At 41.1% G+C, this 17,566-nt stretch overlaps 1 protein-coding gene across 1 annotated transcript in view; it reads left to right on the forward strand.

Moving 5' to 3' along the window:
- The window catches only part of LOC126278789 (odorant receptor 43a-like), a 53,272-nt gene that overhangs the window by 13,637 nt on the left and 22,069 nt on the right, over window positions 1-17,566 (forward strand). Inside the window, exon 2 of the mRNA XM_049979065.1 lies at window positions 11,109-11,208. Coding sequence (XP_049835022.1) covers window positions 11,109-11,208 — 100 coding nt within the window. The remainder of the gene's footprint in view (window positions 1-11,108; window positions 11,209-17,566) is intronic.

Consider the following 17,566-nt stretch of genomic DNA (forward strand, 5'->3'; position numbering starts at 1 on the left):
GGTGCAGGAAAGTTGCGAATTGCTTCAGTCTTTTTAGAGTCCGGCCTGATGCCTTCCGGCGTGGTGATGTGGCCAAGGAACTTAATCTGTTGTCGGGCGAACCTTGATTTTTCCAAATTGATTGTCACGCCTGCATCGGCGAATTTAATCAAAATTTGTCTTAGAAGATCGACATGTTCTTCCCAGGTGGCAGTCGCCACAACTAAATCATCCACATAGAGAGTGATTTGTGAAAGTAAATCTGGCCCGAGGACGTCGTCAAGCGCCTCGATAAAGATTCCTGCACTTATTCGTAACCCGAATGGCAAAACACGGAATTGGTATGATCGTCCTTCGCACAAAAATGCGGTATATTTACGTGATTCAGGATGTAGAAGAACCTGGTAGTAGGACGATCGTAGGTCGATATTAGTCAGAAATTTGGCGTTGTGAAATTTCAGGAGTTGTTCGTCCAGATTTACAGGGCGAGTATTTACCGGTATAATAATTTTGTTGATTTCGCGTGCATCGAGAACAAGACGCACGCTTCCATCGGGTTTCGAAACTGACAACAAAGGGTTGCAATACGGCGAGTGCGAATTTTCTATGATTTTCCAACGTAGCATTCTGTTAATTTCCTGCATAACCGCTGGTTTTTTAGACCACGGTATATTGTAGTGTGTACGACAAAATGTTAGGTGGGGTTTGACATCCATCTTGTGCACATACCCACGTATGATACCAGGTTTATCTTGAAAGACTACTGAAAATTGTTGAAGAAGGTGAAACAGATTCTGTTTTTGCAAATCAGTTAGATGGTAGGCTTCGGCACACTTTTCCCACAGAGTTTTACGATCAGCATTGTAAGAAGAATTGCAATTGTTTGTCATAGAAAAATTAGTGATGGGCACAGATTGTACTTTCAAGTGACGTACGTCCCGATAAGAATTGTTGTTATTAATTGTTTTAGATAAAGGTATCAAAATTCTTTGCTTTTCAACCGTCAATTGACAGATACCATTCCCTAAGTCAATCACTGCTCGATACTAATTTAAGAAATCGATGCCGAAAAGACATGGAACTGTTAAATTATCCACAACAAGGAAATGATAACGAACATGCACGTTGGAAACAACAAAAGTTAGAAGAGCTTGTAATTTGACATTTTTTGATTTGTTTCCAGTGGCACCGATGATTCGGCAGTTCTGCACTGGAAACGTCGGAAGTTTAGAACCTTTATCTAGATCCAAGTACAGGGAACTAGAAATCACGCTTGCTGACGCTCCAGTGTCGAATAACACTTCTACAAAGGATTTCTCTAACGATAAAACAGCAGTTGCCTGAACCGTTACCTTTACTTTGTCGTTATTACTAGACTTATTATTCTCGGCAAGAAGGTCATGTTCCATAGTGTGTCCGTCTTGGAATCTCAAAAAACAATTTGCAAGATTATTTGCGCCCGTGCTCACGTTCTCGACCGGGGGTTGGGCGCTTACGCCGGTCTGCTCATGTTTTCCGCCGCGTTATTAGGCGACGCATTTTGGTCATCACTTACCTCAATAATATTTATCCTTTGTTCATGGACATGTTTGGTATTCGGTGGAGTTTGATTACCGCAGTCCTGATTATTAGCATTGTTTGTTGGTACAAAGTGTCGTGCATTCGGAAACATATAATTGTAGTTGTGTGGTGTATAGTTCGGGTTTCCCCACTGCGGGGGTGGATAACTGACTCTAGAATTTTGACAATTTGAATTATTCTGCTGATATGGCGAATTTCTCTCAAAATAACCAGGGTTGTATCTTCCATCCTGACGTCTGTTTTGATTGTTGTTGTTTCGGTTACGGTTGTTGTTGCCTCTGGAGTACTGATTGTTGTTGAAACTACCGTTGCGTCTGTTGCCATTACTGTTACTTTTTCGGTAAAATTGACCATTACCAAAACTGTTGTAATTGTTGGAATTTTGGAATCGGGGATCGCAAGATTGCTGCGAATATTGTGTGAAGTTGGGCTGTTGTGATTTTTGCCCCTGATTTTGAGGAAGCGGGTTTGCATTCCACATGTTACCGCTGTTGTTATTTTGATTGAAATTATGGCAATTGTTTTGGCGAGAGTTGGAATTAGCATTATAAATATGTGGAGTGTTCCCTGAATCTCCTCTAAACACAAGGTCTACTTCATTCAAATAATCTAGAAATTTCTTGATGTTAGTTTCCGGAACACCAATTAATTGTGTCCGGTAATGCAGGGGTAAATGACTTTTTAAGGTGTTAATCACATCGGCAAGATCGGCCGGTTTTGACCAATAAAGTGTTTTGTCCAGGTATCTTTCAAAATATTGACGCAAAGTTTCTTTACGAGGGTTGTATGGTTCGGGGTGTGAACTTCACGTCGAAGTTGTTTTTGCTCATGTTCTGACCAGAATTCCTGCAGAAAAGCCTCTTCAAATTGCTTGAAAGTTAAATTTTGCCTTTTTATTTCAGCTCCCCATCTGGATGCTCGCCCCCTCAACAGATTACTTACAAAAAAAATCTTTTCCACATCTGACCAGTTGTGCGGAAACATTCCGTCAAAAGACCTAATAAAAACAATCGGGTGCACCGCTTGGGTATCATCGGAACTGAACGTTGGAAAATAGGCATGTTTAATCATGTTACCGTCAACAATACCGGCAGGCACTATAGGGCCTGAACTATTGTTCCCTGGTGAAACTTCATGGCACAAGGGTGGTTGAGAATTACTGTTTTGTGCGATCACTGAGAGCGGCTCTGTTTGATGTTTTTCGCTCGCAAGTGATTCGCTGTTAGACTGTGGAACAAACTGCACAGTGAAATTAGGCGGTGAACTCGTTGTGAGTGGGGTTGTAGGCGGAACAGTAACTACGTTAGAATCGGGAGTTAATAACTGAGAAATTTGGTTCTTTAAAGTGTTGGTCTCGGTTTGCACCTGCGACATGGCCTGGTGTAAAATCTCTTTTGCAGCGGTTTCCACCCTTTGCTCAATGAGCTTGTTGCAAATACCACATTCGTGCACTAATTTTTCTGCAATGTTTGCGTTACACTCTAAAGAAAGCGATTCTGTTTTTTCCTCCAAATGGGAAATTTTTTCTTTCATTTCTAATTGTTGTAAGCATACTACGCCAACTTGTTGAGTAATACCTTCGATATCCATCGAAATTTTATTTTGTGAGGTGGTTTGATTTTGCACGAAATTCTGAACTAGATCATTGACCTGAGCCTGAGCGTTCGTGACCTGATCCAACTTGGTTTTACATGACTGCATTTCGGAATTTGTCACTGTTTGATATTTAACAAAGGAATTTTCGTGAGTGTTTACACGACATGACAATTCGTTGAAACTTTCGGTCAATTGTGTCGTTTTTGAATTAAGTTCTGAGATTTGGTTAGCCTGTTTTTCCAGAGTAGATGTTACCTCAGAAGACAATTGATCGATTCTGCTGTTTAATTCTTTTGTACTCTGCTCCTGTTTATCAAATCTAGTGTCTAGTTTATCAAACCTTTCATTAAGGATGCTATCCATACTTCGCGTAAGAAGTTGTATTAAAATTCCGTACTGATTCGGATTAACGTTTGGATCATTGTTCCTTTCACTAGAGTTGTGCAAATTAGGATCGGAGTGAGAAATCCCTAGTTGGACACGTCTACTATCGTTTTCCATAGGGTCAGGATTATTGGGTGTGTCACCTGATGAATTACTTTCGTTACTTAGTATTATTTGATGTGATACACCTGCAGTAAATTCCATAGATTCTGGGCTGGAAAAGCCTAGGAAAGGGGATGCTGATGATACAGTAGCATCACCGTTATCAGTTTGCTGTTGCTGTTGTTCCATTTTTGCCAATAATTAACAAACGTGAAATATACAAATAGTACACCCAGAATGGCGATGGCTTGCAAAGTACAAAAGATAAATAAAATTTAAATAGTTAGACGGTAATAACTATTACTTGATAGAATTTCCAAAAATGTCTGAATTATTATTGTGGTTGTAACCGTATTCGCGTAGCTAATCTGAAAGTGGTGACATGACGTAACAAACAGGATTGACTCATAACAATGACTTCTGCATATCTTACTGTTGAATTTCAATGTTACAATAATAGAAATTCCATTGACAAAGGGTATGATTCTTGTTTAGGGAAAGGCATGGGAAATGGGAATAAAAGTTAGCATAGGCGGGAGGCGCACGCTGGACAATGGCGTAGCAGAACAAATGCTTTTGCACTACTCACCGCGCTGCGTTGAAGCTTGCAGAAATCTTATTAATCTTGAAACAACGTTAGCTCTCGTTTTCATATTGGGCATGAAAGAGAAAATTACAGTTTTTTAGCCAATGTACAAGACAATAAATATTACTACACGTATGATTTTACTTTAATTTGCCCTTGTTAAGTTCATTCCAGTAAAATCCGAAGATTGGCGTCCTGTAAACGGTCGCCAGTGTGATGTCCGGAATTAATAAAAAAAGGAGGGTGGTAATTTTTTGTTTTTTGGCAATGTTGAAAGGAAAGAAAGAAAAAAGGGTGAATAAAGGTGAAGGGAAGTGGTTCTATTTTTACTGGAATGAACTTATTGATGTACATCACAAAAATTTATTTTTACCTATATTTTTTTTTTTACTCATCGAAGAAGACAACACAACACATATAAAAGAAATCCTCACACTAATAATATCCACAGAATGATCGTTTCACAAGACACTTTCTAGCTCGACTGACTCTTAAGACTGAACAAGACTCGACTGACTCTACTCTCTCTCTGGACCACAGCCTCTTCACGTCCCTCTGGACCAGAGATTTCAACAGTGATAAGCACGACGATTATTTAATTAATCGTACAGCCGCTGGGCGCGCGCTTCGCGCGTCATTTAAATGGGGTTAAACGCACACCGCGAGAGGCATGGGCTAGCGGTGTCTTACAGGTATCGCCACACTGGTCTCCTCAGTAGTATCTTAAGTAGAGGCTTTTAGTCTTTCTACAGGATCGTTGCCACGCGGGGAGCCGTGCGGTCTTAGGCGCCTTGCGACAGTTCGCGCGGCTGACCCCGTCGGAGGTTCGAGACCTCACTTGGGCCTGGGTTTGTGTGTTGTCCTTAGCATAAGTTAGTTTACGTTATATTAAGTAGTATGTAAGCCTAGGGACCGCTGATCGCATCAATTTGGTCCCGTAGCACTTATCACAAATTTCCATTTCCTGGATCGTTCCTTTATCTTTTACACTGTCCAGTCACATTAATGTGACCACCTATCAAAAGTATAAATAACCACATTTAGCGGACCACTGTGAAAAGTGCAGGAAGAGAGTCAGTCAGGCTGTGGAAGGTACCAGCAGGGATGTGGAGCTACGCCGACTCCAGTGCTGTGCTAGCCACTCTACGTTTCTCGGTTGAGGATCCATGGCGCAATCAGTCCGATCGAGTTGATTTAGTAGATTCTGGGCTGGATTTAAATCCGGAGGGTTTGGTGGCCAGGGGATTACGATAAACTCATCCTGGTGCTCTTTCAACCACGTAGATACATTGTGAGCTGACTGACGGGTTGCATTGTCCTCCTGGTAGATGCCACCGTTCCAAGGAAAACCAAACTGCGTTTAGGGATGGACATGGTCCCCGAGGACAGATGCTTACTTGTGTTCATTCATTGTGCCTTCCAGAAGGACGAGATCTCCCACGGAATGCTCTCCGGCCTGGATTGTTCCAACGATTGTTGTACGGTGTTTGCTTTCTGGTGTTTCACACCGTACACGCCAACGGTCATCTTCCCGAGGGAGCATAAAATGTGATTCGACAGAAAGGTCACTTGTCATCACTTAATGGACGTCTATTTGCTACATTGGCGTGAAAATTCCACCTGTCGCTGCCGATGAACAGGTGTCAGCATCGGTGCATGAACAAGCCGCTACTGCAGTGACTCGCTGTTGTCGTTGTTGTTGTCTTCAGTCCTGTGACTAGTTTCATGCAGCTCTCCATGCTACTCTATCCTGTGCAAGCTTCTTCACCTTCCAGTAACTACTGCAACCTACATCCTTCTGAATCTGCTTAGTGTATTCACCTCTTGGTCTCCCTCTACGATTTTTACCCTCCACGCTGCCCTCCAGTACTAAATTGGTGATCCCTTGATGCCTCAGAACATGTCCTACCAACCGATCCCTACTTCTAGTCAAGTTGTGCCACAAACGTCTCTTCTCCCCAATCCTATTCAATACCTATTCAATACCAATTATGTGATCTACCCATTTAATCTTCAGCATTCTTCTGTAGCGTCACATTTCGAAAGCTTCTATTCTCTTTTTGTCCAAGCTATTTTTCGTCAATGTTTCACTTCCATACATGGCTACACTCCATACAAATACTTTCAGAAACGACTTCCTGACACTTAAATCTATACTCGATGTTAACCAATTTCTCCTCTTCAGAAACGCTTTCCTTGCCATTGCCAGTCTACATTTTATATCCTCTCTACTTCGACCATCATCAGTTGTTTTGCTCCCCAAATAGCAAAACTCCTTTACTACTTTAAGTGTCTGATTACCTAATCTAATTCCCTCAACATCAACCGACTTAATTCGACTACATTCCATTATCCTCATTTTGCTTTTGTTGATGTTCATCTTATATGATACTTTCAAGACAATATCCATTCCGTTCAGCTGCTCTTCCAAGTCCTTTGCTGTTTCTGACAGAATTACAATGTCATCGGCGAACCTCAAAGTTTTTATTTCTTCTCCATGGGTTTTAATACCTACTCCCAATTTTTCTTTTGTTTCCTTTACTGCTTGTTCAATATACAGATTGAATAACATCGGGGATAGGCTACAACCCTGTCTCACTCCCTTCACAACCACTGCTTCCCCTTCCGTGTCCCTCGATTCTTATAACAGCCATCTGGTTTCTGTACAAATTGTAAATAGCCTTTCGCTCCCTGTATTTTACCCCTGCCACCTTCAGAATTTGAAAGAGAGTATTCCACTCAACATTGTCAAAAGTTTTCTCTAAGTCTAGAAATGCTAGAAACGTAGGTTTGCCTTTCCTTAATCTATCTTCTAAGAGAAGTCGTAGGGTCAGTATTGCCTCACGTGTTCCAGTATTTCTACGGAATCCGAACTGATCTTCTACGAGGTCGGCTTCTACTAGTTTTTCCATTTGCAGCATTCGCAGCGAAGTTCGCTGAACGGTCGCTCTAAAGACAGTGTTGACAGCCCTTTGGTTCATTTCGGCGGTGGGTTGCTCAACAGTTGCGCGTCTATTCGCCCGTACACATCTCCGAAGCCATCGTTCGCCCCTATCACCTACGACCCTAGAGTGTCACAGTTGCGTTGTCATTGATATTGGATAGCACCATTTTCTCATGCAAGATATACTTGATCCACGGTGTTACGCGAACAGTTTACGTACTTAGCCATTTCGTAAGTGTTTCTAGTCTTGGTCCGAAAACCAATGATAATGCCCCTTTATACACCCTTCACTGCTAGCACAATCAACTGCCGTCTGTGAGCTGTTATTCCACGTTGACTCAGTACAGACGGTGGTCACACTGACGTGACTGTATCGTGTATTTTCTAACTCATCAACCAGGCACACTTCCCTGTTACGCAATTTTAGATGTTGTGTATTTATACACCGTGTATTTTAATCACAAATGGCCTTAATTCACACTTATTTTGATGTTCTGTTTCAATGTATGAACGTGAGTGGGAGACTTTCCCAGGGTGGCAGGGGATTAGATTTTACATTTCATCATCTTTTGCATGATTTCACAAAACAATACGACCTTCATCTCCTATCGTTTGGAGTACGGGTCCTGTTATCATCGCTGTGGAGCGTCCTGTAGATACTATCATTAACACTGGCCTTTTACAGGTATACATCTTTCTCTTGTCATTTTGGAAGAGTGCGCATTGCTACAGTCAATTGAAAACTATGACAGAACTTTTGAAGCTTACCTGTCCTGTCGTTCCATTATCGCAGTCCTTATTCACCAGTAACCCTGCCGTAACCTTGCCTTCTATTCTTTCTCCTGTAAGAGCATGCCATTCACCGAAATTTATCAAATTTTTATCGTCCTTCATATTTTTAGGAATACTTAGTCGAATAATGGCGATGCCTCAGTTACCGAGGTAACTGAGACGAAGTATCATTGACACATTAGAGACACGTCAGAGGTAACAAGATTAAGAAATAATCGTTCTTCCGTCACTCATGTAACATCAGCTTCGGCTTTCATGAGGTTCAGCCAAGGGTGATGCTACGTCTGGACTTGGACACAGTCTCTGGAAGGACGATGGCGTTGATCAATAGGTGCAGAACGATGCAGGGATGGGCCGTCCTTGAGAGGCTACAAGCCACTTTTACACCGCTGACGTCTGTCTGGCGTTTGCAGTTGGTATCATAGACCACAGAATCGTCCCAGCATAGGTCGGCAAGTGACAGCAATACATTTGTAGAGAAGCTTGAACCTGAAGCCAACCGTTAAAAGTCCATGAAACGTTGGCTGTCAGATCAGGTTGTGTCGATATATGATTAGTGGGACGCACATACTCACATTCCTTCCACGTGTAGCCGTGACTACGCAAGTCTGCAGTAATGACACTCTTGAAGTTTATGTCGTCCTTGCCTAGTGCAATCACGATCTAGATCGTAGGATTCGTGGACGAATATCTTCAGCAGCATACTACAAACAGTACGGTGCTGAGCTGACCCCCAAAATATGTTTGGGGTGATCTCGGGAGATGTATCTCCGTCGGCGGTCTTTCCTGAGAGGATGCATTACGTTTATCTGCTATCTTACATGCTATTTCGTGCAGTATTTTTTACTTGCAGCAATGACTTGGCTTTGTCGTTAGATGCGTTGTACTAAATGGACTCATCCATTTAGTGCATTCACAATACGTTCCAACGTCAAACTAGTATTTTATCTGCAACTGTGCTGTGGGTTTTATTTCTTCTGTGTCACCTGTTTCAAAACTCACGTAGTTAGACACATACACATACACATACACACACACACACACATACGGGCGCACGCGCGCTCGCAGTATTACTACATACAGGAAGTTCCAGGAGGAAAGCTAAACAGGAGGAATGGTCAATATTATTGACACAACATTCAAGGGTATGACAAGACGATCTTACGAAGGAAAAAGTCTATTACATATGGGATATAAAATACATACCGAAGGAGCAATGAGCACTTCTTCATCTTCCATACTGTGAAACATATCTCTTCTACTGCAAGCTCTTTGCTTTCCATATTTTGAGATGTGACACTACGAGCAAAAACAGGAAAAAGCCTCCCATAAACATGAGCTCCAAAGTATATACCTGAAGGGCATCTTCATTATAGTGGAAGACATCTTTTCGGCTGACCAAGTGCTCATAGATCTTAAGATATGCATTAACTAGAGTTTTTTCCTTTAACGATAGTTTCTATTTTATCCCTGAATATTTACCATCCTTCCTGGAATACTCTGTACACCGAAATTCTTCTACGGTACAGATGGCAAGCAGACAGAATTTCAGTAGGTGGGTTAATATTTTTATGGCTGAACACCTCACTACTTTTTGTGCTACACTAAGTAAGGCCGATTGAAGGATAGTGCATGTCATTTTTTCTTCTCGTATTATGCTGGGTGAACGTAAAACAAGAAATTGCAGGGACGGATTCCTGACTGGAAATGAAGAAATAAAGACCCTATGAACATATGTCCGGAAATGCATCATTGCCACGGTAGATGGCGCTGGCGAATGAAAGTTCTTCTGACCATGTATCATGTGTTCCTTGTGTTTCAGTCTGTGTGATACAGGCAATGTACTTTAAGCAACCGAATGGTTCGGCATCCGTGTCAGGAACAAGCCGAGATGGTGTTTGCGTACGGCCACGCTAAGGAAACGATCGAGTGGCAGAACCTAGTCTTCTAGATCGGATGTACGCGCAGTCCGCCGCCTATCTCCTCGTTCGTCTGTCTGAAAAGACCCATGATCACACAAACGCGCAAAAAACTGCTTGGAGTGTTGTGGGATGTGGTTAGTATCTGTGAGGGTACTTGTTTCGGTATATCCGCGCTGCCTCTTGACTGTTTCCACCTGCTTGGCCATACACAGACACCATCCTGGCTTGTTCCCGACATTAATACCGGATCATTATTTTGCTTACAGTACGCTGCGTCAATCACAAAACATTCTACACATAAGGAGTACACGGCACGTGGTCAGAGGAACCTTTCGTTTCTCCGCGCCACGTACCGTGGAAACAATGCATTTCTGGATACATGTCCGTAGGACGTTTTTTCCTCCGTTTCCACTCAGGATTGCGTCCCTGCAATTGGTCAGTTTTGTTAATGTTCATTCTGTATTTTTGAATATTACAATAGTTCCCAAACTGCAACTGCTGCTCAATAAAATAACTTCATAACGGAATACTTTGAGGCTGCTGTCAACATGCTCAACCTTTTAAAGAGCTTTCTACAAGAGATTCTCGAGTGGACACCACACATTATCCTTACTGCGCGCTTCTATGCAAAAACACTTTTTGCCTCAATGACAAGTTGCCTCAGAATATTATGCCACAAGATATTCGTGAATGAAAAAGGGAAAAGTCATTTCCACCTCAAATGTGTACTACCATAAGTTAATGCTATTATCATGTTGATAATGTTTGTTTTATTAAGAATATCTTAAGAGTTCACACATGAAAAAATTCTAAGGCATTACATTTCATATCTGTTTGTAGGTATTAGTGACCTGGTACACTAGAGTTTATACTGGGGGATAAGGTTAAAAAATTATTGTTGCAACATATTATTATTTTTGTGAGTCTTTCTTTGATTTATGGAAATTAATGAACAAGTGTTTCAAATTTATTCACTAAATTTTTGACAATACCTGGTACTTTACGGTTTGAACTGCTATATTTATTGAGGCCAATACTCGTAGTAGAGAGGGCAAATGATGTAAACTGCTATTTAAGTGCCCCCATGATACTTGGCTTCAATAAAATCTAACATTTATGGGACATTTAGGCGTTATGTGTTCATTCCAAAAAAAACTTCTCACGTAAGTAGTTGTTTTATAGAATCAGAGGGATATTAAGAATTTAAAATAAAATGTTGCAGCTACATCAAGAAACTGGAGGAACTCATGAGAACATCAATTTTCATAATTCTTCTTTCTAACGCGCTGAGCATCTGTTTGCATGTCCTTGGATTGGCGGTGGTAAGTCTTTTGCTTCGTATCTTATCTTTTTTTACTTTTTTAAAAATGTTGTTGACCTAATGACTATGTTGATTAAATCGAAACAATTATTTTCGTATATTTTCCACATTCTTCTCACCTTCCAATAGCTTTTCATTGTTTCTCCTTCTCATTTCTTTGTTGTAATATAATTTGGTTTTGTATAATGTCTTTCCCTTTCCCTTCGACCGCTTCTTTTACATAAAACTAAAAATCTTTTCGATGTTATAAGGCCAAAGAACTTGATTCGTGTTGTCTTCTGTTGGAAAAGTATCACAACTGACTCTTATTGAAGTTTTCATTTACTTTCTGTCTACAGTTCCCTCTATTTAGCTCTGAGCTTTTCTCTTAAAATTATTCAGTTCAATCTTTCTTTTTCTTTTATTTAGAATTTTTTTAAGACGCAGTTCAGAACATACACTGTCCAGGATAAAACTTACTTTTTTACTCTAGTATTACAGTATCTCGTTTCGAATTCTTTTCTTCGTTTACTGTTATTTGATTCCTTCGTCTGAGGTTGGGCTGTCAACAATATATTCTCCGCCCTTCAGCCGATATAATCATTTTACAAAGATATTTTTAAAATTTTTGCATGCAAAATCATTTACATGTGTTTTTAAACGACTAGAGAAAGCCAGCCGTATATTAAACATTATTTACTAAGTTTTAAAAATAAATATTGATTGGAATCTGAAATGAAGTTATGTATTAGACAGCACTAAAAATTTAGGTTATGTAACTAAGAGAGCTAAGAAATCCTGCGAGGAATGGGTTTGCAATGGATGTAGAGGATTTGTTTGTAGGGATGTTTAGTCAGATAGGATGGCAGGCAGCATACATGGGATTCGGGGTAGGAGAAGATAGGAGGAGGACCAGATCATGGTTAGGCAGGCCGCAGGAATGGGTAGGGTGTACATGAGGAAGTGTGGTAACCTTGGTAGGAAACTATGGGGGTTGTTGCAATCAATATTTTCGGATGTATAATATTCAGATTTGTTCAATGTGCAGGAGCATATTTGGTCAGGAGCAAGATGATATCACTGGGAAATGAAAGACCCGACATAATTATGATCTGGACGAAATCTACAACAAACCAAATATTGAACGCATGAGAACCAAATTGGTCGTTTGAACAGGTCTATCTCCAGGACGGATAAACATTGATCATCGGTGGCCTGTGAAATCCTCGTTCTCCCCGGGGAGGAAGATAACTAAGTACACCAAAGAAATGGTGGAGGGACGGTGGCATAAGGCCATCGCACTGAACGATGGTTGTGTTGGAAAATAAGATTTTGTAGTCAAAAGGGTGGGGAATAATAAAGTGTATTCGAATTCTGAATAAAACCAACCCACATTCAGAAAAGGAAAATGTTGCATTACTTATCGATTGCTTCTCGTACTTTCGTCTGTTGGTTCTGCCTCACGATTTAGAAAACTGACCATTTTAATTTTTAGTTCAAAGGAGTAGCTAAAATTAAAGATGGACAAGGCACACGAGAGAAGACGCAACCGGCTCCTTGCTATTTATTAAGTTTTAAAAAAATGTTGAAATGCAATCACGGTGCTTTGGCTTGAGGAGGGGCACGGAATCAAGCTACGACATTTAGTGATATGGAAAAGACAAATCGCACAAAATGCATTTTATTCTGAGGGTCATAATTCAAATCTTTCGTGGAAAAGAAACATTTTCAAACAATAAGTAGTTTATAGCATCCATTTTGAATTATGGATACCTCATTGAGCACGTTAAGGTACTCAACAAAATGTTACTTGGACAAGAGATGTTGCAATTGATTCAATATAATTCTATCTAGTCTGCTGTTAACCCAATGTGTTGCAAAGAAAATCTACGCTTAGGTGCATATCGACTTCCTGTGAGTGTTCGTTGACCTGTATGTTGTGTCCAGCATTTTGGACACTGAGGTGGTTAGTAATAATTGTGTTCCCAGAATGAGATTTTCACTCTGCAGCGGAGTGTGCGCTGATATGAAAGTTCCTGGCAGATTAAAACTGTGTGCCCGACCAAGACTCGAACTGGGGACCTTTGCCTTTCGCGGGCAAGTGCTCTACCAACTGAGCTACCGAAGTACGACTCACGCCCGGTACTCACAGCTTTACTTCTGCCCGCGAAAGGCAAAGGTCCCGAGTTCGAGTCTCGGTCGGGCACACAGTTTTAATCTGCCAGGAAGTTTCAATAATTGTGTTAATTAGAACACTCTGAATAAGTAATGCTTTATTTATTATTTTATTTTATTTTGCGTTTGGCAGCAGAGCGACAATATTTTATATAAGTACAACAATATGTAAACGAAATGTATGAAACAAAACAATGTGTAAATAGTACGTGTGTAAAAAACAAGCAATAGCACAAAAGGATAAAGTATAAACACTCAAGACAAAATAAAAGCTTGGCAAGCCTGACTAGAAACTCATTCATATATCTAAAGCTCAATATCTAGATTGCACAGCCAATCCAAAGCAAAGGGTTTCACATATATAACCTCAGAGACAGGTCCTGCGTACCTTCTTAAGTGTCATTCCCCAATAAAATGGCGGACGTTCTGTTCTGGTGCTCCACAGTCACAGGCTGGTGAGTCGCATAGACCCCACTTGTACTTATATGCATTGCATCTTGCATGGCCCGTTCTGATACTATTTAATTTAGTCCAGGTACATCTCTTCAGGTCAAAGCCCGGGAGTGCGACGTGTAGACGACCTCCAAGATGGTGCACCCCGGGCAACGGACTGCGATAGTAGGACGACAGAAAGTCTAGATTCTATACAAATGGCGGTCGAACTAGATCGTTGATCTCTCACGGCCGCACACAGCGACAAAACAAGAAAAAAGGAGTAATGCTTTATTGATTGCAACAAAACTTATTTTTGTTCGCTAAGCTCGGCTGCAGCTGTAATACTGCTCACTTGGACTTGTGGTTCAGAACAAGAGCCACGATTACTGAGTGGGGAACTGATACAAGTTCAGAATGTCCGCACTGTAGCTTCAATACAGTCACTAGAAAACTCAAGTTCGTGGACACTTGTTGACACAGTCCTGATAGCGTCGGCGCGTAGGTACATTTCACAGGAGATGGAAGTCTCTTCACTCCCCGACGTATGACATGGGCTGTGTCATGGCGAGCAGGCAGCGCAGCGACGCTACTCCGACAGGAACTTCCTGGTAGTGTACAGGGTCCGACCTCGATCAGAACTGCCCTCCTGCCCCTCTGACGACGCTATTTCATGGCGGAGGTGCGTCGGTGGTGCCTCGGAACTACGGGATACACAGCTTCTTTTTAGCTTTTCATTGGCACCTCGTGAAACTGCTTTGCTGTGCAGTGTCTCTGCGGTGGTCGATACTTCTTGCGCCAATCTCGATACTCGACGACACCAAGCTGTCTGTTTTGAATTACTTTTTAAAATTACCTTACATCAATTTCAGACTAAGCCTTTTGAATGTTTCCAAACACGATCGCACCTGCGTTCCTACAGCACATCTTTTCCTACACCACATCTTTTCCTGAAAAACGCATCTGAAAATGATTTCAAGTATCTGATGCCTTCTACCTAAATATTAGCTGCCTTTTTCGTCAATCTTTCGATCAAAACAAAAACACACACACATTCAAACACATGTCTTTAAAAGTGCTCGTATTCGTTGCTGTTGTGTGAAAACGTGATGCTATAACTTAGAATTGAAGATTCCGTTCAGCGAATTCAACAAAGACAGTTTCTGGTTTCTTTTTTCCATAGTACGTTAACCGACGGATATATGCGTAAAATTATCGGTTGAGTTTTATTTTCTTTTATTTTGAAATTAATTTATCCCTAAATTTTTTTTGTAAGTACGGCTGCCTCTGTTCGTTCAGAAACTCTCTTTCCCAAATATCTATTGATATAACCGACGCATCAGCCTTGGCTCTTCCTTCAGCCGTTGACTAACCAAAAATGACTTCAGAGCAATAGGATGTAGTATGTCAATAAAATCAAAGAAAAAACTGTTTTAGCTTATCAACTTCCTAAGGCCTTTCGTTAAGGTTTGTTTGACAAACGGCAGTTTACCTCCGGTTCATTCGTGCAATACCAAATAAATATATTGTATGCTGAAAATGAACTGAAGGCAACAACATTGTATGTGCTACGACTATTACCTTTCCTAGAAAATGAGAGGTCATTAGAGTGAACCGCACTGGCTCGTAAAAAAAAACAACTATTCTTGCTCTGCCCTCTGTACTCCTGTCTTGGGTTCAGTGGTGGATTAGTGTGATACATAGAATGAGAACGTATTCGTTTAAGATAAGTGCAAGATATAACCTGCCGATTATATTATTATCATATGGAAATAATATTTTCCAATGTTTGCTATTTTCTTTCCTAGCTTTCCCATATTCGAAGGCCCAAGGTCACCTTTTCCCTTTACCTTTTTTTTTGTGGATTAGAACCAAACTGCGTAGTAGCTCAAGAAAAAATATGCTATTGGATATGGATAATGTTATAGGGCGGTCTCTCTAGTGTAGATCTGTGATCGGGGGGATTTACTGGTTTTGCTCAGCTGCATGCCAGGAGTGATAACTGAGGAGAAAGCGATGGCAGTTGCTCCCATTGAGATTTTGAGATGTATGATATTCAGAGGTGTTCAATATGCAGGAACGTCTTTGATCAGGAACAGGATGAGATCACTGGGGAATGGAGGATTCAGTATAATTATGAGCAAGATTAGATCTACGACAAACCATGAATTGTAAGTCTGGGAACGAAAAGTCTTGTATGGGCAGGTCATAACTCTCGGATGGATAAACACTGATTATCGACGGCCCTTGAAATCCTCGTACTCTCCGCGGAAGCAGACAGCTAAGTGGACCAAAGTAAGGGTGGAGGGATGGAATCCATAATGACTTGCTCTACATCAGTATAGAGGGTGATTCGTGGTAGAAAGCAGGAAATAGATTGCAAGAGAAGTCTTGCGGCTGCTTGCGGTCCTCTGGTTCAGGTCGAGTGAAGTAATGTAAGTTGTAGGTAAGTAAGCAAGATGTTCGTTACAGAAGAGAACGCGGCGAGTTCGGAACGTTGGTTAAGGACTGGAGCGGGAGCGGTTAGTGGCTGTGGAAAACAAGATACAGTGTATAGGGTGCAAGAATTTGGAGGGTCGCTAGAAACGCTATGGTAGTAGATATCCATATGACACTGGCGTTAGAGAGGATGATTTGCATTAAGGTTTTGTGAATTTGGTGAGTGATGGGGGGATGCGTTCCTTATGTCTTACCAGTTAGTTAATTTATTGTGGGCTTTCTGCTGGATGGTTTGTAAGTTGGGTATCCATGTTAGTTTACAGTAAAGATTTAGTCTGAGGTATTATAGGGTATTAGTCAAATGGACATGGCAATCGTAAGTGGCCGAGTAGAAGTCATACAGATGGTAGCTGTGGGATGATCGTCCTGTAATTACTGTGTGGGAGTAATTATCTTGAGGAATCGCTGGTGTCATCAGGAGCTAGGTTGGTTAGTTAAGATACAATGGGCTAGAACATTCTGGTTTCTAGTGTGAAAGGGTGTTATCGGCGTACTGTAGGAGACGAACAGGAAGATGTAGGTTTTTGCAGATTGAGAGAGAGAGAGAGAGAGAGAGATTTGCCAGATCCCTCTCATACCTTTTTGCTTTTTAAACTGTCTATTGGCTTTTTCCACTTGCTAAATGTTTGCGAATATAAGCAACCTCTCGGAAAGAAATGTGGCATTGTTTTATTTGGTTTGCATCTTTATTAATTGTTAATACAGATTTGTACTCCTTACTTTGTTGTTAATCCAGCTAATGTGAAAATCACATCTGACAACAGAGAAAGACTTAGATTAATAAAAGGCACATAGGAAGATGCTAACGTGTGTGCTACTACTTGCACTTTGACCAATACATCGGCCTGCTGTAATTAAAAGTCAGTTAAGTTTGGTTTCTGCCAGTAATTTCAGTGTGAACAGAGCAGAAACAAATGCAGCCACCCTCGTAATTAGCTTCATTTACTAGAATTAAGCAGACAATCTGATGCTCCTCTTAACAGGTCAAGGAACAAGCAAGTCAGACCTCACTGAAATAATAATTTTTTGCTTGGCTTAGTTTCACACTCGAGTCGTGTGCATCTTAGGGCAGGGTGACCAGCTTTGCGATGCTCAGGCAATGCAGCACCTTCGTCTAACGCATTCATAATAGACGTTTCCCAGGACGGTCACTTTACAGGCCTGCAGGGATTCGTCATGATACGTTCTCGCCGGTATACACCAAGATGGACTCTTCTCTGAATGATAGCTGAGACATGCTGCTTGCACAATCGATGGTTCCAGCTCAGAAACGT

This window comes from Schistocerca gregaria, chromosome 6 (genome assembly GCF_023897955.1).
Source record: "Schistocerca gregaria isolate iqSchGreg1 chromosome 6, iqSchGreg1.2, whole genome shotgun sequence".
Classification (NCBI taxonomy): Eukaryota; Metazoa; Arthropoda; class Insecta; order Orthoptera; family Acrididae; genus Schistocerca; species Schistocerca gregaria.